This window comes from Euwallacea similis, chromosome 7, assembly GCF_039881205.1.
Source record: "Euwallacea similis isolate ESF13 chromosome 7, ESF131.1, whole genome shotgun sequence".
Taxonomy (NCBI): domain Eukaryota; kingdom Metazoa; phylum Arthropoda; class Insecta; order Coleoptera; family Curculionidae; genus Euwallacea; species Euwallacea similis.
Genome location: NC_089615.1, coordinates 2740486 through 2764579, shown reverse-complemented (window position 1 = coordinate 2764579; position 24094 = coordinate 2740486). Strand labels below are relative to the sequence as shown.

Here is a 24094-nt window from a genome sequence, read left to right as displayed (position 1 = left end):
CATAATAATTAATTATTGTTAAACAGTGTGAACCAGCTGTCACAAAGTTAAGTTTCGAACGTAGCTGATGATAAATTTATATTGTTTACTAGAACCCATGTGAAATATTTGACGCGTCTGTGTTCAAAATCTACAAAATCAAACTTTAAAAATTACTCCTTTTTTTTCAATTATATATTTCCACTGTCTTTTTTAAAACCACGTTACCCACAACGGTTGCTAGAATATCGAGAAATTTTATTGGCCCTTCAAAAAATGGCGAAATTGCGATTCTCTGTTCAGAAATTTTAAATTTATTTCAAAAATTAACTTAAAAAAATCCATTTTTATGCGTTTTAAAATTAAAAAATCAACGATAGAAATTTTTATTCAGGATGTGTAGTTCAATGTGTGATTTAAATACGAATAGCAACTTTGCTTGGACATGAGGTGGTTACCCTACAGATTTACTTTTCGGTATTCTCATCATATTCTATGCATCTTTCTATTTTCTTTCAAATAATCGGACCACTATGTGAGAAACGGGTCAACTAAATTAACCTAAGAAGATCACCGAGATACTGGTGAAGCACCGAAGTGCAACTTGAGAACAAAATGTATAAAAAGTGGAAGAATCAAGAAATAATATCACGAATTAACGTTCATAAATTTAATGATAAATAAAAATCTTATAAAACACTATTAGGGGTCTGAAAACCGGAACGAAAATTGTGATCCAGGAGATCAAATCCAGAAAATGTCCGGGCTAATCTCTATTAGATAAACTTCTTGCTACCAAGTTGTTTGATATTACGAAACCAGCAAAATTAAAATTGAAGAAAAAACTCTTGAATAAGGTGTTCATGCATATCATAAGAGCTAAGTTCATAGCCCTTCATGGAGTTCCCACTATAAGATAGTAGTTTTATCTTGCTGAGGACTAGGGCTAGGACTAAGGACTGACAATTTTGTATTCTTAACTGGATACCTTTTACCAGCAGTAGCGAGGGTAAAATAATGAGTCTTCTCGTAAAATTGAGGTTGGACATTGGTGAATAACTTGGTTTCCGTATCAGTAATGTTCCCGATAAAGTAAGTGGCACATTGATTTCTTTGGAAACTAATAGTGGTGATATTCTTCTATGCAGTGTCTCGTTGAAAATGTCAATAGATTCCGCATTTTGATGATAAGATGTACAATTAGACGCACACGTTTACTTAACGCCTCTTTTCATATTAGGATCAATTTACTCTCGATAGGCAGACACGAATTAACGATACTTTCATCGAAGGTCACTGATAGATATGCAGGTCAATGTCGACGTTCTAATTAGCCGAACAACCGAAGGAAAAGTTGATCATTGATAAGTCAGGTTTGGTGGCCCCCTTTTTAAGACATTACAAACGATGGTGATGGTAAATTGAGGTGTTCAATTTCCGGTTTTTTGCACCACATCGCCGGGGAATGTCAATCATTCAACTTCTTGGCGATCTTGTTACCTTCACTCGCTTTAAAGCCTCTTGCTGGGCAATAAAATACTTACGAAATGGACCGATTTTTGATCGAAAGTGCTTCATGAAAGGTGCCACCAAAGTTGTGAGAAAGATGCTATTTCAGATTAAGTAAAAGCCTTTTATCGACAGTCGAGATATCGGGAAGTGTTTGTTATAATTGAATTGCTATGTCGCATAAACCACTGACAAAATTATCGTCATCATAGACATTCGATCCTCTTCTGGTACTGCCCAACACAGTCACGGACGGGTAACCCAATGACCTCGATATCGGCCACGGCGAAGCACTATACAGGTATCCGCTTCTTCAGCTGATGTCACGTCGCTTCAACGAAGCCACCGGATCGGCCCACAGTCAATTTCGACCAATATTTTTGTGGTTGTGGTCCAGTTTGACCGTTTTTTGTGACCGCGGATATGTGCTCTAAACGAACGACTTGAGTGTTGTTTTGCTTATGGAGAACGAGGAGATATTCTTAAAGGTAGGTGAGAAGTCACTAGTGATAAATGAACATTGGATGAGCGGTGATGGAATGTGAAGTATGATGAACAATTTTATCGTTTCTTATTTTTATATTCCTTCTTGTGAACGGTATCGGTCATCGAAAATGAGATTTATTGAAAAACGTCGGGAAGTTAAAAATGCTAAGAAAACCTGCACGGGTTTTTCATATACCGGAGATTACCATGAAACCACCGGATAAGCTTGAGAAATAAAATGGCGGCTTAATGGATAAAATATTAAGAGAAAGAACTCAGAACGTTGTAATTATCTACTGAAAAATGCGTTTAATTAGCTTCGTGTTTAGTATACCATTTAAAACCAAGAAATCTTGCAAAAACGCCCAATTTGCATATTTGCTGGGATGCTAGATGCTTTCGAATCTTCTCTTTTTGGTTTGAGCTAGCCTAGGTTAGCATTTATTCAAATTTCCCTTCAGAGGCACTGAAATAAATTTAAGTAGCTGGTCAGCCCGCTATCTTCGGTGTGTTGAAATACGATAAACCGCATCCCTTCATGCATTCGGCGATCTGTGATTTTAATTCGATGAAGAAACGACGAAATAATGTGACTCCACTAAGCGGTAACCATTCTAGTTGAATAAAAAATATTATTTACCCTTTTTGACGTAAAACTTTTACGACTTTAACTGAGTGTTGCCCTCGCACAATTCCGGCAACAACTTTCAGTTGCGGACGTAAAATTTGAGTTTTACGTCCTTACGCTCCGAAAATATCTGTAACTGTAGCACAATAGTTGTATATGTAATCGGCACGTAATATAAGGTTTTATGAGATGAAACCATAAATGGATTAGTCGAACAAACGCGTATTACGTACGTTTTACGTATACGCGTTTTATGTCCTATTTCCTATTGATTTGCTAATAGTTCAACTTTTAAGTTAAAATTAAAGCATCCCCGAGTGACCTTAATCCCTTGTTAAAAGAAATTTTACAGTCGGAAGTGAATAATCAGTCATTCACTCCTATGATGGAACGCAAAGCTTACCCAAGCAGGGCTGCGATTAAGAAACTTTCTAGAATTGCTTTGTAATGTACCTGTAACATGAAGTCAACATGAGTTCTTCATCATAGGGGTGACCATCAGTTACGCGGTAAGCACAGCGAGAGGATAAGCATCGAGAAGAGGTTGAGATAGAACTTATTAAACTGATATTGGAGCGGAATTACCGATGGGGAGATAGTTATTTTTTAATTGTAGAACAGTTTGATTCAAATATCCGTTTAACGGGTTTTTGCCTTAACCTCCCCTCGATGAAGTCCTTCCCATTTTAGGGATGATTCGCCTAACTGGGGATGCTTTGGGTGTTTCAGTAATATATTGAGCTCGTGCATGTCGGCGGTTAATTTGCAGGCGACAACTACAAAATAATAGTAAGAAAGCTGTAAATAAACGATCGTGTCGATTTTCAACAATGTTCCAATATTTATCATTTTCGTTCAAAAGGTGTCACGATGGAGTCGTTGCATTAATTGAGAAATGAACGGAAGTTAATCGTACAATTAACACGTATAACAATCGTGTTTTCCATTACCATTTTCCCCAATTAATCTTTTATTCATCAGTTACATTCGCCTCTCCCACTCGCGGACTTATTTGTCGGGGGGCGAATAAAGATAAATCAAAATGTGATTAATTTCATCAAGTCACAGTCACATGTTTGTTACTCATCTCTCATTCACTGGCAAGATTTATTCTCTTTTCCATATATTTGAATAAAAATTATTAAAAAAATTCAAATTTACAGCTGGCGGTAAAGTCAAACAAATTAATTTTACACCCCAAACGACTACCGTAAACCGTAAACCATTTCAGGCACAAAGCAAACTTTTAATCGCACTAGTATGGGAATGTGTAAATGGGCGACGAGGAAAATAAATAATGAAATAAACAAAATATGAGATAAATTCTCTAGTCGTATGAATGCAGCCACGAGATATGCGTCTGAATGCAATTCCACTGGCCTATCAAGTTCCTACCTACGTGTAGTAAATCGCGAACGAAAGTAATTTAAATAAATGCTCGCACATCACCTTCTATGATGCAGATGCTGTTATGAGAATGTGTTCCAATTTCTACAAAGTATCGGTGTCAACAAGAAAAGAGAAATTTTTGCGTTTTGTTACGGAACAGGAAGGTGTAAATGCTTATTAAATTAAGTACTCGCGTTTCATCTCTCTTTCTGATATAACACTCAAAAATTTCATAATGGAAGTCTGGGAAAAGGTCTCTCCAGTGCAAAGTTCACACTATTTGCAGTACCGATCTTATGAGAGGACGAGGTTAAGCGACGGCCCAGGGCGGCAGACCATGAAGGACGGCGGTTTTCTTTGGGGGAGCGGGGGCGGTGATTAAAAATTTGGCCCACGGCACTTGCTAATACCGGTCCTAACTATTCGGAATTTTGGAATTGGAATTTAGAAGGTCGCACTCAAAAAAAGCGACTAAACTCTGCTAAAGTAAATATCCTAAAACGCCCTCCTGAACCTTTATCGCTGCAAAGTTCCAGAAACTTTAAAATTGTTTTAATTATTTGTTCATGAACACTAATGGAACTGTTGATACGATATTTCCCATATTATGTAGTAAAACTTTTGTTCTACGATTATCTTGAATATAAACGCTTAGATTAGGAGATTAACATAAACAAACACGCCAGCAAGGGAACAATAAAATAGATAGTAAAAATTAGCACTAAAACACTTTGTCGAGTGCTTTGCGATAAACCCTCTTTTTTCTTGCCTGCGTCCGTCAACTACACGGACCGCCCGCCAGCAGCAGTAATACACTCATTTTCATACAATATAAAAAACACAATTTGGGCATTTTATCCACACTCGCTTGCATGCACGCTCCAACTTTTCCAAACCTCCATCCACAACAAAATTACTACGTCCACATCATTCCACCGGATGTCATGCAAATCATATGGAAATCATTAATCATACCCTCATATCATTGATATCCTGGCCCTTCATTTTCAATATATGAAATTTTTGACAAAGTTTTCTAGAAACGAAATGTAATCTAAATAAAAAATTGAAGTACTAATTTAAGACTTAAACGTGCCACGCACGACGATTGAAAGCTTAGGAATTTATGGGACAAGGGAACTTGAGCTGTAAAAGTTATTTGACTTTATGGAGGTAATTTTTTTAAACAGCAAATCAATCACTCAAGAGGGCGTTCCACAAATACTGAACTTCTGTCCACCTAAGTGGTTTACTTTCCGAAAACCTGGAGAAAAGTTTGGGTTCTTTCTTAGTATACATAGAGGTAATCAAAGTCTTGCTACTAAGGGACGTTAAAGTTCCATTAATCGGGTAAAAACTACGGTAGAGAATGGAATTTTCTGGAAGGGAATCTGAAAAGTTTAGTGAAGGATAGGGCTCATTGGAGGAAAATTTAAAGGCGCTATTTGTTTTTTGGCTCTCTTAAAGCTTGGTCGATTTGTTGCTGTATTAAAGAAAACTCCCTTCCATTAACTTTACAAAGAAGTTTGCAATAAAAAGCTTGATTAAACAAGATTTTTGAGCTTACATACTCTGTTTGGAGTTTAATGAGGCCGATGTGATTCGTATCAATCAAGGAATCAAGGAAGCATTTAATGCTGGAACGGACTTAAGAAAGAACTAAAAAAATAATAATTTTTTATCACCCTGTATTTCAGAGAGGAAGCGAAAACGGGCCCATGTTCGTATGATCATTGTTTCTTATTTCAGTCACAGAAACCTACATTAACAAGTTGGCAGACTTATTCTGAAACACCCTGTATCTTAGGGTAATAAATCGTTGTCATTTATCTGAACAGTCCATTGTTCTTAACTTACTACTACTAACTAGCTACATATCTCTGCAGTCCATTGTTCTGGTATTGATTTTATTGTTGTCTTACTCATCATACCATCCAACAGGCTCTAATTGACTAACTCCGAGTTCTTTAATAAAGATAACTAAATAGCAAAAATTCATTGTTTCTTTTTTTGCCCAACGCCCAGATCTTTGTTTCTTCCCTTTATAATTGCGAACCGGAAAAGATTTCGAACATTCCTCTTCCTGATTTCTTTAGTATATAGTATATTTCACGACACTAGCGATATGAAGGAGTGTATGCTTCCGCGCATCTTCATTTATAGTATACAAAAAAAGAAGTAAACATAAAGCAGATCAACTGTCGTACTGCATGAGCTCTGCAATGCTGCCGGCTTCCTTAATTTTAAAAAAATTATATAATATATTTAAATAATATGCCATTGTCGATATCGTATTTGCAATTTTTTTTGAACTTATAGAATTATATTTTCTCCACTTGCTATCGAAACTGAAATAATTTTATCCTCCGCGTATTATTAGAATAGCGAATAAAAACATAATAAAATATAAATTTTTAAGATTGAAGGAAAAGTCTTCATTCTCAAACAATTTTATTCAGGACAATCTTCATAAAGGGTTGTTACTTGTCTTTTTAGGAAATTTTAATAATAGGCCCGTTCCTAGTGCCGATATAGTGCACCGTGTTATTCGAAATTCGAGATGATTGGATGTGTTTCGCCTTTGCATCGTAAACGCGCCCCACAAGATAGCAATGAAAGGGAAGAGCAGGAAATTATGATTTATGCCAGTGTTGAGGAAAATCCTCATTATACCCTCAAGGAAATAGCGGATCCATTAGATGTGTCACATGCAATCGCCCACAAAATTTTAAGGAAAAACAGATATAATTCATGCAAAATGCAAAATATGAACGAAATTTTTCTTGAAGACCTAGAGAGACGGCTGTTTTTTGTGAAACAGTAATCGAAAGGGTGAATAATGATGAAAATTTCGTTAAAAAGTTTTTTTTTACGGACGAATCGACCTTTCCATAATTGAGTTACTCCAATCCAGCCGTTACTCGTTCAACGGTCAAGGGAGAATTTGCATAGAACGTATAATGTACAAACCCAGTATCCTTAAAAACTTCATGTCTGGACAGATATTTTAGGTGACCATGTAATTGGTCCGCTTTTCATTGAACGAATTGAGCCTCAACCTACTCCCGATACAAATTATTCCGGCAATTCAACAATTAGGAATTAAATTAAGAGATGTATGGTTTTAACAAAATGGTTGTCCTGCCCACAATGCCGCTCTTGTTAGAAAATGTCTCGCGAAACATTTTCGAAACAAAGTGATAAATGGATGGGACAACATTTAGTGGCCAGCAAGATCCCCTGATTTAACTCCTGCAGATTTTTTCTTATGGGGTTGTGTTAAATCTACAATTTACAGATTTGAAGGTGATAGCGCTAATAATTTAAATGAGTTGCGAATTCAAATTCGAAATTGCATGTAAACTATCAACTCAGAAACACTAGCAAACGTGCGGCGAAATTTTTATGACCGGCTCGGTTACTATTCTGCACAAGAAAAGATATGATTTGAGCATTTAATTATATTTGGTTCTTATTTTAATTTCCATTGATTAAATTTTTATTGATTTTCTGTTTATTTCTAAAATTTTATTTTGTTTCATGTTTAAGAGTTGTACTTATTTTCTTATTCAATTTTGAAAAGAAAAATTATTTGAAATAATTTTGATAGCAAATGTTAAATAACAATCAGCAAACTGGCTGTTTAAAAGCAAACCGGCAACATTGCAGAGCTTATGCAGTACGATATTATACGATAGTTGATCTGCACTATATCTACTTCGTTTTTTGTATACTATAAATGGAGATGCGCGGAAGCATACACTTCTTGATATCGCTAGTGTTGTGAAATACATATACTGTATAAGAGTGTCCCCCGATTGATGTTACAAGAAACAGAATTGACTAAAAAATTTTTAATTTTATTTTGAGATTCTGCGATTAAGCCCTTCTTTTTATTACATCAATTTTAAGTATATTTTACGTTTTTGCAAATCAAGTAAGCCTTATCGGTGACACAAAAACCATTTTCCTCTCAGGTAAAGTATCTTTAGCGTTCAAAATTCGATAAAATGTTAATAAGAAAACTTGCTCAGAGTAAAATATTATGAAGCTGTGCCAAATTTCATGCAAATCTGCCTACTTTGATTAAAACGTCAGTTTTTAAATTAAATAACATAAATTGTATTCGTATAAAAAACTTATTTACAAAACGTATTATTTTACTTTACTCGACATAATTTCCATTATTTTCTGCACATATTTCTATGTAATATTTAAAATCTTTGAAGCTCTTCTGAATTTCTTCCATAAGAATTTAGTTTACCACATTTCTTATCCTATCTTTTAATACTTCTCTATTGTTGGGTATTGATTGAGAGTAAACCATTTGTTTAAGACGACCTCATATAAAAATCTAATATTGTAAGGTAGGGTGACCTTAGAGGCCGCGGTCGGATTGGATCATTTCCACCTATCCAGTTTCCTTGAAACACTAAATTTATCCATTCAGTTATGGTCTGCTGTCGAATGTACAAGACATCCGTCTTACTGAAAATAAATTGCTCCTCTTTCTGTTAGTGGTAAGTTATCTAAGCATTCTTTCCCGAATTTTTCAAGCAGCTGTGAATAAACGTCCTGATTTAACCGTTTCTCTATAAATAAACGTCGGATAATACCAAAACGATATGAAATAGCTCACCACACATTCACTTGTTGGTAATATTACTTTGAATAATTGATCTAGAAATATGGATTTTCTCTAGATCAGTAACAACAATTATGAGAACAAACAACATCATTTGTATTAAAAGTTACTTCGTCCGAAAATATAATGTTTTTATAAAAACTTTGGTCTCCAATAGTAAGGCAAAACAATAATCCACGGCCATCATCTCCTATTCAAGAGTGTACATAAATTTTGATTGAATGGTTTTGAAGAATGGTTTAACACCAACAAAGAAGAAAGCCTACAAATTTGCTAACAAAAAAGTTATTTTCTCACGCAAAAATTTTCTAAATGAAAAATAACACAGTACCATGTATTGCTTTCGCGTTCATGCGATTGGATATGCTACGGATCAACGAGGCAAATTCTTTCTGAGCGATATACCTCTAATTCATTTATGAATTGAAACCCAGCATGATTACGACGAATACGTCGGCCTAAAATATGCCATGTATGTTCTATTGTGTTCAAGTCTGGACTCTTCGGGGGCCACTTAATAAAGTAATACTAACTTTATCCAAATACATTCATGTCGTTCTTGCAATGTGTGGACGAGTATTGTCGTCCATTAAACAAAAGTTTTCATTGACAAATAGCGCAAATAGCACTACATGTTCTTCCAAACATTGTTTAATGTATCGTTCATTATTTAAATTACCTTTACGAATTGTGACGGGTTCTCTATGTGCCTCTAAGGAAATGCCTGCCCACATCGTAACGTCACCATTGCCAAATTGACCTCTAGAGGAAAAACAATACTCTGTAAAACGTTCATCAGCTCCTCTCCAAACTCTATTCCGCCCATTCGATGAATATCTGTTGAATCTGGATTCAACCGTGGAGAGTATTACACCCGATTCCTCAACCTCCAATTAAAATGTTCGCGAGCAAACTGGAAACACTTTTACCAGTGATCTACAGGTAATAGAGGTTCCGTGGTAAGGTTCCTGAAATTTATTCCAGATTCATTTAAGCGTCTACGAATTGTATAAGTGGAAGCGGCGTTTCTATGGACGTCATTTAATCGTTGCACAAGTGCCTGAGTTGACCAGATGCGGTCGCATAACACTTGCATTTTAATAAAATAATCTTCAATAAAATTTTTGGTCCTTGGGCTATCTTATCCTAGCCTTCTGGTGAATTCTCCTGGTTCCCGAAATCATTGTAATGCATCTGATTCAGTACTTTCAGGAATTTTTCCGGCATTTACGATGTAACAAATACCGTGTTCATCGTCTTGCAAGATAACAATTTATGCTATTTGTTCGGTGTAGTAATTTTTTTGTTGTAAGAATAAGAAACTGAAAGCTGTGTTTTCACTAGAACTGAAACAAACGGAAAAGAACTTGAAACTGAAAATGGCACAAAAACTTGGAATAATGCTACTTAATTTGAGACGCTCATTTCGACCTGACATTTAATAAACTGTAATATCCTGAATTTCTCTAGACTATATAGGCAAAAGTAAGCTGAACAAGTTGAAATAAGAAAAAACGTTGTGGCTAATAAAACAGACTCGCTTTCAGAAAAATGACCAAAACTTTTGTTTTAATTGCAAAAATATATATAGAAATTTAAATGTCCGGTTAATTTTGCACTGCAGTGAACTTATGTGCTAACAATTCTCCCCAAAGCTAATGAAATAACTCTCACTAATTTATCGATAATAACTTGGAGCATTCAGAACTTGTTGAATATAACCGTAATGCACATAAATCAGCATAATATTTTCCTTGATATATCATATGCAGTCACATGCTTTATAATATGCTGTTTTCGGTAGTAAATCCTGCATATGCACAGGGCATAGAGACATAAAACACAATTTCAATCAGAAATTTCGGACAAATAAACCAGCATGTACTCGGTATGTTATTTAATGAAATACTAAAATTTGGTTATTTGCACGTCCATAACGCTTTCCTGTGAATTTACCATTTATCGCTGAACGCCAATAGACAATTGTAATAATAATAATAATATTTACAATAACAAAATTACATTTTACGCCATGAAAACCTGCTGGCAAGTACCTAATCTTTAATAGAGAACATAGGCAAATTGAGAGAAATTAGCACTAATGTGCTACAAACAAATTTCAATTCCACACGCGAAGCTGCTGATATTACTTCAAAGTTGTCGCATGGAAGCAACATGAAAATATACCTCAATTTCCAATTTTCCCTCTAGATTTAATGTAATTTCCCATCGAGCATCGCTTTATATCACTACAATCCATAAAAGTTGAAAAATGATACTGACGACAGTCAATGAAATAAACGATTTACGCGACAAAATTGATTGATTATCGCAACTGATATAGATTTTTTAATGGAAACCTTTTATGCGTTTTCAGCTTGAACTTCTCTAGATTTCTCCATTTACCATGTAATTCCACTAGGCAGATAATCAAAGCTCTGGGTGATAAATGTCTACGAATAATAATTGGTTTCAATAAATGAATTCCTTGTTTCAGGTTCTCCCGAATCCGGAATGACCCTTCAAGACCTTCACCCCAATCAATATGCCGAAAACGTATCGGGACAACTCTAAAAGTGAATTGGTCTTGATAAAGCTAATTTTAATTTCTTTGTGCGTCAAGATTGCCAAAACATGTAATAATCAAGTTCGGGACGAGAGTGTGCTAGACCGAGAATTAAAAAATTACGTGGATCGAGTGTTTAAAACTGAGCAGTTTGTTATTGTGCCGGGCCTTGAGTTTGAGAAAGTAGGAAACACCACTATTTTAGCAAACATTAGCGACACTCGTTGCGATAATGCCAGAAGTGGGGTCTCGCTGGAGGATTATGTCCAGAGGCGGCTTGACCAGTACGCGGAAACCCACGTGCTTTCAGTCAACTTGGACCAAACTGCCAGATTCTTTTCCTCCTCCGGCAGCAACTCCAGCACAGGTAAGCACAAGTAATTTATTATCCTGACTAATATTATCAGTAGTAATTTTCCTCCCGAAGGCATCTCTTATCCCTACTGGAATAATAGAGAAAGAGAGCCTTGTGTTTGATCTACTAATGGCTTACGCCTGGATATATGATTTAATTTAATGCAGTTTACATGCTCTGCAATGTCATTTCAGATAGCATTAAATTAATCGGGAAGGGACTTAAATTAACTGAACATGAAGCATAGTTCTATAGTGTCAGGAGAATAAAACTATTTATGTAATGCCTGGGATTCCGGGAACTTGGTTTAATTACTTTTTATTAAATGCCTTTACTTGACTGAACAAAGGAGTGTTAAATAGAGCCGGACTGAAGCTAGAGTTGTATTCTAGAGGGCCACAGGCAAGAAAATAATGTATGAAAACACCGTTTATTGCACGAGGAGTAGCTAAGCGCTATAATAATAATTATTTGCTCAAGAGGATTAAACTATTGTTTATCCAAGAAGAGGACGATTAGGCCAACGAACTGGCCGGTAGCCTAAGTTCTTCGAGTGCATGAATAGATTTAAGGAGCGAGCTTTGTATACAGTGAGCGGCAATTAAGTGGAACAAATTCCATTAAAAATTAGGGGTTTGTTTTTTGAAAAAACGCTTGGTCCCGTCGATTTTTATTTTTTCTTGCCGTTTTTTTAATGGTAAATTTATGTATACAGGGTAACCCAAAAAAATGTTACGATAATAAACTTCATTTCTTCAAACGGAAATACATACTTTTTATTTCATTTATGAATTGTACTGAACTCCAACATTCCATTTTCAAGATCACGAACATCTTGTTGTTATGGAACCCTGCTAATACATAAGTCCATGTGAAGAATATTGTGCTTACACTAATACTACATAACTTAAATATCTAAGTTAAGTTGTTATTACTTATTATTGAATCGATGTAACACACTTAAGTAAAACTCAAAAAATAGAAATTTTTATTTTTATTGGTCACGGCGACAAGACGAGAACGCAACAAGAAGTTTGTATGTTGTTTAATAACAAGTATCCAGATCGGCCAATCACTAGATCTAGCGTTACCAAAATTGAAAAAAATTTTCGGGAAACAGGCCTTGTACAAAATTGTTTAAAGAGCAGACATCCAAAAATCACTAATGACACCAAATTAAACGCTATTTTGCAAGTGATAGAAGATCCCCACTTCTAGAGCGATCGCAACACAAACCTTTGTTAGTCAACGATCAGTGTTACGTTTATTAAAAAGTGAAAAGTTCCATTCGTTCAAAATTAAATTGGTGCATAAACTTAATGAAAATGATACTGACCGTAGAGTACAATTTTATGAGGCGATGATGGACCTTTGTAACGTAAACCCCCAATTTCATCACAGTATATTGTTTACTGATGGGGCGACTTTTTGTTTGAATGGTTCAGTAAACCGATAAAATTGCAGATATTGGAGCGCAACTAATCCACACTGCATGATGGAAACTCACACTCAATACCCTCGAAAACTTAATACAGGGCAGGAATACTTGGCAACAGGATTAGGCCGTTATTTTTTTTTTAATGAAATTCTTACTGGGGAAAGATATTTAGATTTCCTCCAATACGAGTTGATTCCTGAATTAGCTGCCATGTTTTATAATGAAAACGAGCCTGATTTATCTGATAATAGTTTGCTGTTCCAACAAAACGGTGCACCGCCTCACTTTGCTCGCCCAGTTAAAGATTACCTAAGCGAGGTTTTTTCTGAACGATGAATAGGCAGAAGAGGATCATTGGAGTGGCCAGCGAGATCTCCAGATCTTTCGCCATTAGACTTTTTTCTTTGGGGACATTTAAAATCAAAAGTTTATATTAATAGACTACAAAATGTAAAAGACTTAAAAGCTAGAATTATACAAGAAATGAGACAAATTAGTCAAAGTGTAATTGTAAATGTTTTAAATGCATTTAAAGGCAAGCTAGCCTACTGTCAGGAAGTTAATGGCTTGCAATTTGAGCATTTACTAAAGTAATTCAATAATTATTTAGATTAAGTTAGCTTAAACTGTATTTTGCTTATTATATTTATTATATTATACTTATTATATTTTATTATAGTTTAGATATAGGACAGAATAGAATAGAACTTGAAGGAGAATTCATAAATGAAATAAAAAGTATGTATTTCCATTTGAAGAAATGAAGTTTATTATCGTAACAATTTTTTGGGTTAACTTGTATGCATAAATTTACCATAAAAAAAACCGCAAGAAAAAATAAAAATCAACGGGTCCGAGCATTTTTTCAAAAAACAAACTTTCAAAACTACATTCAATGGTGTATTGCGATTCAAAATCTATCGATTAGTTTTTAAGAAAAACAGCTATAAATTTGGTAAAAAATGTAATACAAACTCGGTTAAGTAGTGTTTAAACAATGAAAAATGTGTTTGTTGATAGGAAATTGGTTTATTTTCGATTTTTTGCTCACAAATTGTTTTTGGTTCCCAAGAAAAAGGAATAAATGAAACTAACTAAGAAAGATTGCTGAGGAAAAGAAGAAAGAAAGAAAAAGAAATAGATAAATTTACCGTGTTCCGAAGAATTGTCTACAAGGTGGTTTCCGGGACCAGAGAGCGGAGGGAGAGTAGTTTTAGAAATGAAGTATGCTAGGGACAGCGTTTTCCATTGTAACAACTTTGCGATAGAGTTGTTGCGGGGGAAAATGCAAAGAGGGGGTCACCGAGAGGAATGTGCCGAAATTGGCGCTAAAATTAAAGGACAGGGAGACCGTGTGCAGGATGATAGTGAGCATAATATGAAAGAAATTAGAATTTGAAAGGAACCAGGAGAAGAAGTAATCCTATAGTCATCTCCCAGAACACGGCGGTTCCGGGTGGCCAGCTAGGAGAAGAGAGGGAAAGAGGTTGCAGTGAATATTCGGGAAGATCATGTCTGTGGGTACCACACCAACGAACGGAACAAGGTCATACCAAAAACAGTCTGGAGTACGTAAACGCATTTCCCCAACCTATATACAGGGCATTCCAAATTCGTCCATCACCATTGGGATCTCAGAAACTAGAGGAGATACGAAGAAGTTTAAATGGGTTCAAAACTGCGTAATTTAGCGCTTGAGGAAATGCTGTTTTCAAAATTTGAATTTTCCGAATACTTCCGTAGATATCGGAAAAAAACTGAAAATTTGAAATTTCGTTTTATTTTTTTAGCGTTATTTCATAAGGAAGCCCAAAACCACAAGCACATTTTCATTGCTGCTTTTTCTCAGCTGCACGATGGCTTTTTCAGATTTATTTATTTATCAGTTTTCTTTAAAGATCATGTAAACTATTGAGATTCTTTCTGCAAAATCTAAATTTAAAGCTTCTTTAGGACACCTAGAAGGACGAGAAGCAAACTAATAAATTTCTATATTACTGTTTTCCCTTCCCGTAGCTGAGCACTTTTGAATAGTACACAATCGAATAATAGGTCAAGGCATTTTATTACAGTAATAACAGTCGTCTAAAAATACCCTAAATACGTGTACAGTGTAGACCGCAATGAAAAACTGAAATAGCATAATTAGCAAGATTATTCCATTAGCAGGTCGTCATTCCCCTTTAATGCGAAACAACTGCACCCTATGGATTAGCTGTAAATTCGCACTTTTGTGACCCATTAAAATAGCGTATTGCGAAATATTTAAAACTAATAAAGCTAATGAAATCGGGCCGCAAATTGCAAAAGCAATTACCTGTTATGGAGGAGGTCTCATTATAAAACCCCCAGAATATATTAGTTTTAGTAGTCATTTGTTAAATTACGCATTATACGAATTATAGGGAAATTACCTGAAACTTTTATTACTCGAACAAAGGGGAAAACTTAATTATATAATGGATTTAGATGTCTTTGTGATTTAATCAAAGGCTTATTGTATCATACTTTTGATGTAATTGACTTACGCAGTGAATTGTTCCAGATTCCTCGGCCAAAAGCTCCTTCCTGGCAGGCTTTGGAATGGGAGTTTTAGCGTTTTTCCTCAAGAAGCTCATGTTACCAGTTTTCATCGGAGCCCAATTAATTAAGTCGGTCCTAATAGCCATGTTCCTCCCTACAATTTTAGGCAGTTTGGGTAAACTTGCGGGCAAAGGCCTGTCAACATTTTCCGGTCTCTCCAGTGCCTCTACAGGTAAAGAGAAATTTAAAACCTTTCAATTTTGCATCAGAAAAAGTGAGAGAACAAAGATGTTTTGTTCTATTAATGCACTTGTGAAAGCTCCTTTGTTTTCCATTACATCAAGAAGGTTTCCATGTAAAGAAAGTGTACTGAATTGGACGAAAACTGATAATTGCGTTGATATTTATTAAGAAAAATTTCTTTGAAAGGTTCTGGCTTGAAAACTTTGATGCATTAATTAAGCTGCTGTTAATGCTAGGAAATCAATAAGCCATTATCTACTATAACATTTTCAGCTCTTACTTTTAAATTCATTTAGGAAACTTTAACTTTTACTAATTAAAATAAATTAAAATCTTTTAGGCATTAATAGGCCTCCACAAGAGATGGATGATTTTGAGTTTAAAGATGCTGACCCTTATAGCAACAATAATGATGAGGCCCTTGGAGCTAATTTTGATGACGAACACGACACATTGACTTTGAACACCGTGGAAAGTTCTAGTACAGTGTCTCCTAATAGCAGGCAAGTAGATATTTTCCTTTGTTAATATGGAGTGTCTCTTTAGTGCATGGATACACCGCAATTTTGCATTCGATTTCGATGAAGCAAACTCCAAAGCCAGTTCGTTCAACTATAATAGCGTACGGAACCTGTTGATTAAAGGACCTACTTTAAAGCGATTTTATACCTTCAATATTTCATAGTTTGAAGCAGCTTTAAAGTGAATCCGTGCATAACATAGCGAAGTAAAATTCAAGTGGAACTTTTTCTGCACGACTTGATGCTTAAGCAGTGAGTTCGGAACCTTAAAGAGATGTTATGGTTATGCGTAATTGGAGTTTTATAGACTATGAAAACCCACCATAATTATTTACGCAACTTCGTTCTTTCATTTAGGTTCGATTTCGCCTATAAAAGACGAATTTACTCCCCGCCAAAGATCAGCGACAACTACTATCTTCAGAAACCCAGCAGCAAGAAAACGGACTTTAAGATATTCCACAAGATTCCAACCTCCTCGCTTCTGCTGACCAACTACGATCCATTTTACAGTCCGTTGTTGTCCAGGCTGGATTTGGTGTTTCAGCAGTTAGGACTGCCCACCGACAAGAGCCCTCAGACGGAGAGGTGTAAGGAAAGACTGGTTTGCATGATGTATGCTAATCCTGCCAAGTATGCCCCTTACAGCAATTTGGTGTCTGCCCAATTAAGCAGGTAATATATTTTTTGACTTGACTAATCTGAAGTAACCTGAACTAACCCCAACTAACCTGAACTTACCAGAACTAACCAGAACTAACCAAAACTAATCAGAACTAACCAAAATTAACCCGAATTCATCTGTGAAAGAAGATCATTAAAAATTCAATGTTTTTTTGTTTAAAATAACGTTCTTAAACATAATGAAATGAAATGACGTCAAGTGCCCAACTTTGTGCTTTCATACGCCAAGAAGTGGTAAAGAACGGTATTTTTATATCTACTTCTATCAATATTTTTTCAGTTTGAACTCGTTTACACGTTTTTATGGACCCCATAAATTTAAATTCATGTGACAGGCAATTATGCAGTTTTAAACACATGTAATAGGGGCATTTCTCTGCCAGAGCTCGCCTGTTCATTACACACACACACACTTAGGTTTATTGCCATCTACAATATATATGTTGGCAGTGTAATTGTAATATGTGAGAGATAAAGAAGCTCTTGGAAAAATTAGAGTTATTAGTTTATCTATCTCCATAAAAATTTTGTATAAGACAGATTATCATGAGAATCCAGACACCATAATTAAGCATCTATAAGTATGTTTTCCTAATTAATTGCTTGGATTTAATTTTCATTTCCTTTAGTTCATTTCGACTCTTCAATAAACTTCATGTAAATTTTATCGTTAACGATCAAGCTATAAAACGAACCCATTATTTTAATAAACTTTGAAGGGCCTCTATAGGACCATTTGGCATCACGGCGTGTTTTTGTTATGCTTAAGAATTCACATAGCCATTTTGTTTATTCCCGAATAAATCAAGGACATTATGAAGGATAACTCATATGAGTAGAAAATACTAAGTCCCTCTAAATGAACCACATCGCGAACTTGCCGAAGTTGGATCGTGGGGCGCTAAGGGATAATAACGGTTTTAGGTTTTTAATGAATATTTAGTATTTTCTAAATGTATCGTAAGCGAACTTATGCAGGACCATAAATAAAAATCAAAAGATTACGCCAGCGGCCGAAATTTAAGGCCCGATTAGGAACCCGGGGCCTCAAACTTTGAGGGCGTAATTCTCCTGAAGATCTGTAGTACATACTACGTTTTATGCACACATTATATTTTCTAACCTTTTGCATTCAAGTAGATTCATATTGTACCTACCTATCTGATTAAACGCGGTTAAAAAATTATCAGACGTTATTTTTACTTCACGGTCCGTTGCCAAGAGCGACGGGAGTTATTGTAAATTGACGAGCCGTTGCCGTGAGCGACGAGCCGTAAAAATATAATGACGTTCGCTGGTCGTAAACTCACCATTTGTTCCATGGAAATTAGGATGTAAATAAAGATTTTCTGTCTCTTTATGGGTAAAAGTAAATTCATTTTTGCATTTATGGCAAGCCTGAATATATGTAGCATCGGGTTGATACTACTGTAGATATAGGATGATGTTTATATCTTATAATGAAATCACAAATAGGAAAAAGGACTATAAATATGCGTTTATTATTAAACGAATGAACAAAAACTGAGTACAAAGTAACTTGTGTTTGCGAGCGCGGGCGCGACTTCTGAGTTACCAACGACAACCGAACCCAGAAGAAAAGAGAGCTTGTACATGTCCTGCAAAATCTTAAATACTAAAACCCATGGTGATAAACCATGGGCGTACCCTGGTTAGGGTACCATCTGCACCATCCGCCACATCAAACCGTTACGTCTTAGCTGGGAATTGGAACTGCAACTATAGGGTGAACGGAATCTATCAAGGGCAATTCAAATATCGACAAAATATATTATAGGCAATTCCAATGCCAACCAGGTTTATTGCGGGGATTTCCAACACCGATAAGGCATAGCATGGAAAATTCCCATGCTTCAACTAATGCCCATCAGGGTTGTACCCCAGGGGTATGACAATCTTAAAGATAATTCCTACTATCCAACATGTATCCAACACAAAAGTAACACCTATCTACAAGAATCAGAAGTAACACCTGTCTACAAGAAACGCGATCCTACATATATGGCCATGTGAATCAAGCAAGGCTAATACGTAACAGACCAAATTCTTTCCTCGCACTTTCTCAAAATATTCTATTGATCTGCTTCCCACATCCGATCATTTTTCAATTGTTAGCTATAATATTATAATAGCGGTAGAAACTAACATCCAACCATTTATGTTTTTCTTCGCTTTTCAATGTTTATCAGACCTATAATGCCCACAATTGATTTTTAAGTCAATTATTTGCGTCTGAAGAGACTTAAACTAGAACGTGGGAAAAAAGGGAACTTTAAAAAAATCGTCCCAGATTAGCTTCGATGAAATTATATCAAAGAGTTAACATTCCCTCATTACACCACACGATGGCTGTGCATAGATTTGAATTAAAAATAATATGGAGCTGTACTAGGTGCAAACATAAGATGATTCCACCCCCTGTTGCTAAGCTGATGGAAAAGACTGCCAAAACTTCTTAAATTTATACAATTTTTTTCAAACAAACATTTTTCCAGGCATTCTGCATTTTTAATTTTTTGAATATCACAATTAGATTAAATACATAAAAATTCAAGAAAAAGTTCTACTCATTTCACCTAGCAAATCACTTACTCATCAACTTAACTAGAACTTGGGTGATTTATAATGCATAAACCCTTCGACCTATTTTTTGTCGTCATTCTTACATCATTTCTCCCCAGCTTTCTTGGAAAGCTGCCTTATCCAGACCTACCCACTTCAGATGTTTGCCCTTTCAGAAATCACACACCTATGGAAAATCCCCTCGAAATCTTTGACGATAGGAGCTCATTTCCCTTTACTGTAAGTCTGGATTCTCCAAACTAAACTCCGCAGAAGTTTTCTGTACGTGAAATCACACCTCAATAAATTTCGAATTTTCCTTTTACATTCAAATTAGGAAACATTTGTGTGTATTATAATACGAATGCCGGAAGCATCTCAAAAACCAGTAAACAACTGAAAATGGCGTCATAAAACTTGAGCACTTTACAGGACCATACTAGGACAAATCCGCTCTGGGGCCATTTACAAAATTTAGTATTCATAGAGACCAGATCAAGAAATGAGATTACCACAGTCAAAACGACTGCAAAAAAGGGAATGAATAATGGAATAAGCCTAAAACGTTATATAATACAGCTGGGACTCACCCCTATTTACAACGAGTCTTTCCATTTATTGACATTAATACGAAAGGGCTTTAGATACGAGTTTGTTTAATTTTGGAAGGATTAAAATGTCCGTTCAGTGATAATAGAATTCATGGTACTGGGTAATGATAGTGTTATTAAATGAAATAGGGCAGAATGTAACCGGGTCGTAAATAATTTCGAAAAGAACTTGAAAACTTTGTTGATAGCGGTTACCGTATCTTGCACTGCCTCTACTCTACTTTTAGGATATGTGGGAGCTATGTAGGTGGAGCCTTCGGAAAGATCAAATCAAAGTTTAATTTAATAAGTTGAACCAAGGACGTATCCAGCTCGGAAATCAAGAGTAAGGAGGGAGAGGGGGGGGGACAACTAAAATCAGTAAAAATAAGTTTGTTCTCTCCTATAAACAAAAATTATTCGATGCAATTTCAGACGTCTTTCGGTTCACAAATAAAATGAAAACTGAAAAATATCGTCATAGTGCAAAATTCCCGTTCAAACACTTCTCTTACAAAGCTTATTTAATTAATAGTATTGGCAAGCCGCCTGCGTTGACCTCACATCTTTTAAAGAGGCACGCCGACTTTTCGCACAACGTCAAACGATTTGAAATATTACCAATTAACAGCCGAGATAGTGTATTTGATTGAAACCAAAAATTAAGCGCTGTCGAGGTCAACAGCCCGCCCGTTAAATGCCAAATAGAGATGTGGCCAGCGAGCCGTGACAAAAGCAAAGAAGTGAATCGGAATTTCCCAATTAATATGTACTATTTAGCTAATTGTCTGTGTGGTTGTGACTTGAAAAAACACGTATACTAATGCGCGATAAGTAATCCCAATATTATTAATGTTTTCGCAATGTTCACATGTTAAGCAGTTCCGATTATTAATGACCCTCATTAATGGACTTGTTCGTTAAATAACTATTAAGCTTTTAGTCACCTAAGTAGCTTATTTAGTATCCATTTTCGAATTTAAAGAGAAGGCTGACATTTAGTTTGGTTGACTGCTAAATTATTTCATAGGAGATCGGCTAGCAGGCAAGCAGTGCAGTAATTTAATAGAACTGCAATGAAGACCAGTTGTAGTATTTCATTTTACTTGACACTCTAGGGCATAATCCTTTGTGTTTCTCTCTGCTCGCTTTCGCGTTGCTGATCATAATCCCTTGAGGTATTCGCTCATAATTTAGTAAGTTATGATATACATCATACCACACGTCTCAAAATAGAGCTTCTCCCTTTGCTTATGTATCCTATGCAAAACGACTAGTCCTAAAAAAACAAAGATATATTGTGTTTTATCTACGTGTACATAAACTTCCCTGAATTATTTATATGTTTTTAGGGACAATTAAAAGCGTCGTAAACGCTATTTATACGACAATTTAACGCATGAAATCCGCTGAAAAATAAAATTTAAGGCTCCAAACCTGTATTTTGTTCTTTAAAATAGGTTCCATTGTTTAGGGCTCTAAGTGAAATAATTAATCATTTTCCTTGTTTATCCTCTTACACAATTAGGGAATTCTTTAGTAAACTTAATTACATAGAACCGGCGGCAGACCCATTTCTCTATAATAGTTTGTACGGGGAAGTTTCTTGTGTAATATTCTAAGTTAGTGCCAACTTTGAGGCGCCATCGCCTTACAGCAGATAAGGCACTAAAATCCTAAAGTAAATCGAAGTTTATTGGGAACGTGCTGAATATTAGATCTCTCTAGAGAGATTTGCAATTTTTTGTTTATTGTTTGTTTTTAAATTATTTTAAAAACATTTCAGGGAGCTTAATGAACTTCGAAAGCCGACATCTGATAATGTAGACATTCTGAGATTCTTCAAATATATGAAGGCAGCCAAAGATGGTCAGGATGGAGAGGAGTGTCTCGCTCATGGGGGATGTCCATTACTGACGGCAAATCAACCTAGTCCAGCTTTGCTCACTACTTATAATCAGATTAATAAACTTGTAGAAGCCAGGAAATTCGAAAATTAACATTGTTTTTGAGTGCCAAATTGCGGTTAATTTTAAAAGGTTTATAATTGTAAAACTCAAAAGTGGTTTCTGGTCTTATTCTATCTATAATTTTTATATAGAACATTAAAACGAATATATTTTTGATACGAGATAACAATGTCGCAAAAGGGAAAAAGCATTGTCATAATACTGTTTCGAAACATTCAATCCTTTGAGCCTTTACAATTTGTACACTTCTAATTAAACTGGTGTTTCAGCTGAATACAATTGTTGACTGTTAATCCTATTCCTCTTTAATAGGTTTCATGAAATTTTCGTGATTGATATCTCGTATAAACGCTTAAGGATTCACTCGAATTGGATCAAAATAATGCCTGCTTTAGTTTGTTTGATCCGTTTTGATTGGGAAGTTTTATTTATTTATTGATACCCTTAGATGCTAATTTATGGTTTATATTTATTCTAGCGTAAGGTTGTTTCTTGGTAGGAAATATTTGTGAAATTGTTACTAGAGACGTTTACTGTAAATAATAAAGAGCTGTACGTTGGATGAATACATTTGAGTTTTTAATGTAATTGTTAATATGAGTTTCAGAAAAAACAATTTTATTTCGGTACATTCTGACCTTAATACAACCCTGAAGAAGAAAATTAAAGTTGTATTTAAATGCTTTAGAATACAAAACATACCTTTAGCTGCATACAAATAATAATGTGATATGACCGGAAAATTTTGGTACCCGAATAGTGCAAAAACTATTAAGGTGAGCTACAGGTAAAGTAATAATAATAATAGTATGTCTTGTAGTTGTGCACACCATTGGATGGAGTGGAGGAATTAACTGCTTGCTTGCATTTAAGACATCAAAACTAACCGTTGTAAACTATTTTTGACTCACCCTGTATAATTTTAAATAATTTTTTAATTTGCATAAAACGAAACCTAAATCGACATCCGGGCGATTTTCCTAAAACTACATTATTCCAGAGATTTTGATAAATTCCATAATAAATCCCAGCCTTTTATGCAAGCTAACACCCTTTCTTGTTTCAAAACGTTGTAAGTCTTTCAGAATGATGGACTATTTCTATGTTTTTTTTTCTCAAAACTTTGCTGAAAAATGTCATAAAATAGTTTTGTTGTTCAAAGATCAAAAGAAATATTTAAATTTTGCGTCTTTTATTTGTGCCATTACACTATACATAATGATGACGAACCATAACTTTCAAAGAGTAGCACAAGTAATATATAAGATAGAAGTGAGTTTTTAGGAGAACATGAAATAAAGTAGTGTGGGTAGAAAACAGCTATCCATTCAAACCAACTTATAATAAATCTATAAAATGACAGTCCAATTATCTAATAAGAAGGTTACGAGAATTTTTAAATGCGAACTGTGAATGGTAAAAGGGCACGGACGAGGTGCAAAAGATCTGATGATACCCTGGCTGAATTCGAAATTGCCAACAGCAAACTGTGCTTACACAATTATTAATTATTAATCTCCATAGGTCATTTCAATCCATAAATTCAAATGACAGAAATCCATATCCGTTCTACAGTTTCACCCATTTGAGACAATTAACAGAGCTCATCGCAAAACAAAAAAAAAACGCCGTTCTAAACACATATTTAATCGTTCCATCAATTAGCACGCGACAGATGATGGCGCCATCTGTTGGTGCTGGGAGTCAGATAATGCGTCCGACTTCCACACCGAGAGAAAGCCCGGTTTAAGGCAAAATTAGCAACCTGCAATGATAGAATTTAAATAGGTGACAAAACCGGCATAATTCCTGCGACAAATGCAGATTTCTTCATTATTCAGGTTTTAACAATTACTATCAGAGATGATAAGTCCCAGGAAATTTAACGTATTATGTAGCTGAGAGCTGCTAAGTCATGATTCGGCCTCAGAGCAGTGAAGGTATACAATGTCAAAGTGTTTTTGACAATAAAGTTAGTCAGTAGA

At 35.3% G+C, this 24094-nt stretch overlaps 1 protein-coding gene across 1 annotated transcript; it reads left to right on the top strand.

The window, feature by feature from the left end:
• Window positions 1–1694: 1694 nt before the first annotated feature.
• On the top strand, window positions 1695–22662 carry Osi24 (Protein). The gene is made up of 6 exons (XM_066391857.1): window positions 1695–1976; window positions 11134–11569; window positions 15541–15750; window positions 16102–16264; window positions 16640–16957; window positions 21926–22662. Exons 2-6 carry the CDS (start codon window positions 11182–11184, stop codon window positions 22137–22139), a joined length of 1293 nt encoding a protein of 430 aa, XP_066247954.1. The 5' UTR covers window positions 1695–1976; window positions 11134–11181; the 3' UTR covers window positions 22140–22662.
• Window positions 22663–24094: the final 1432 nt, after the last annotated feature.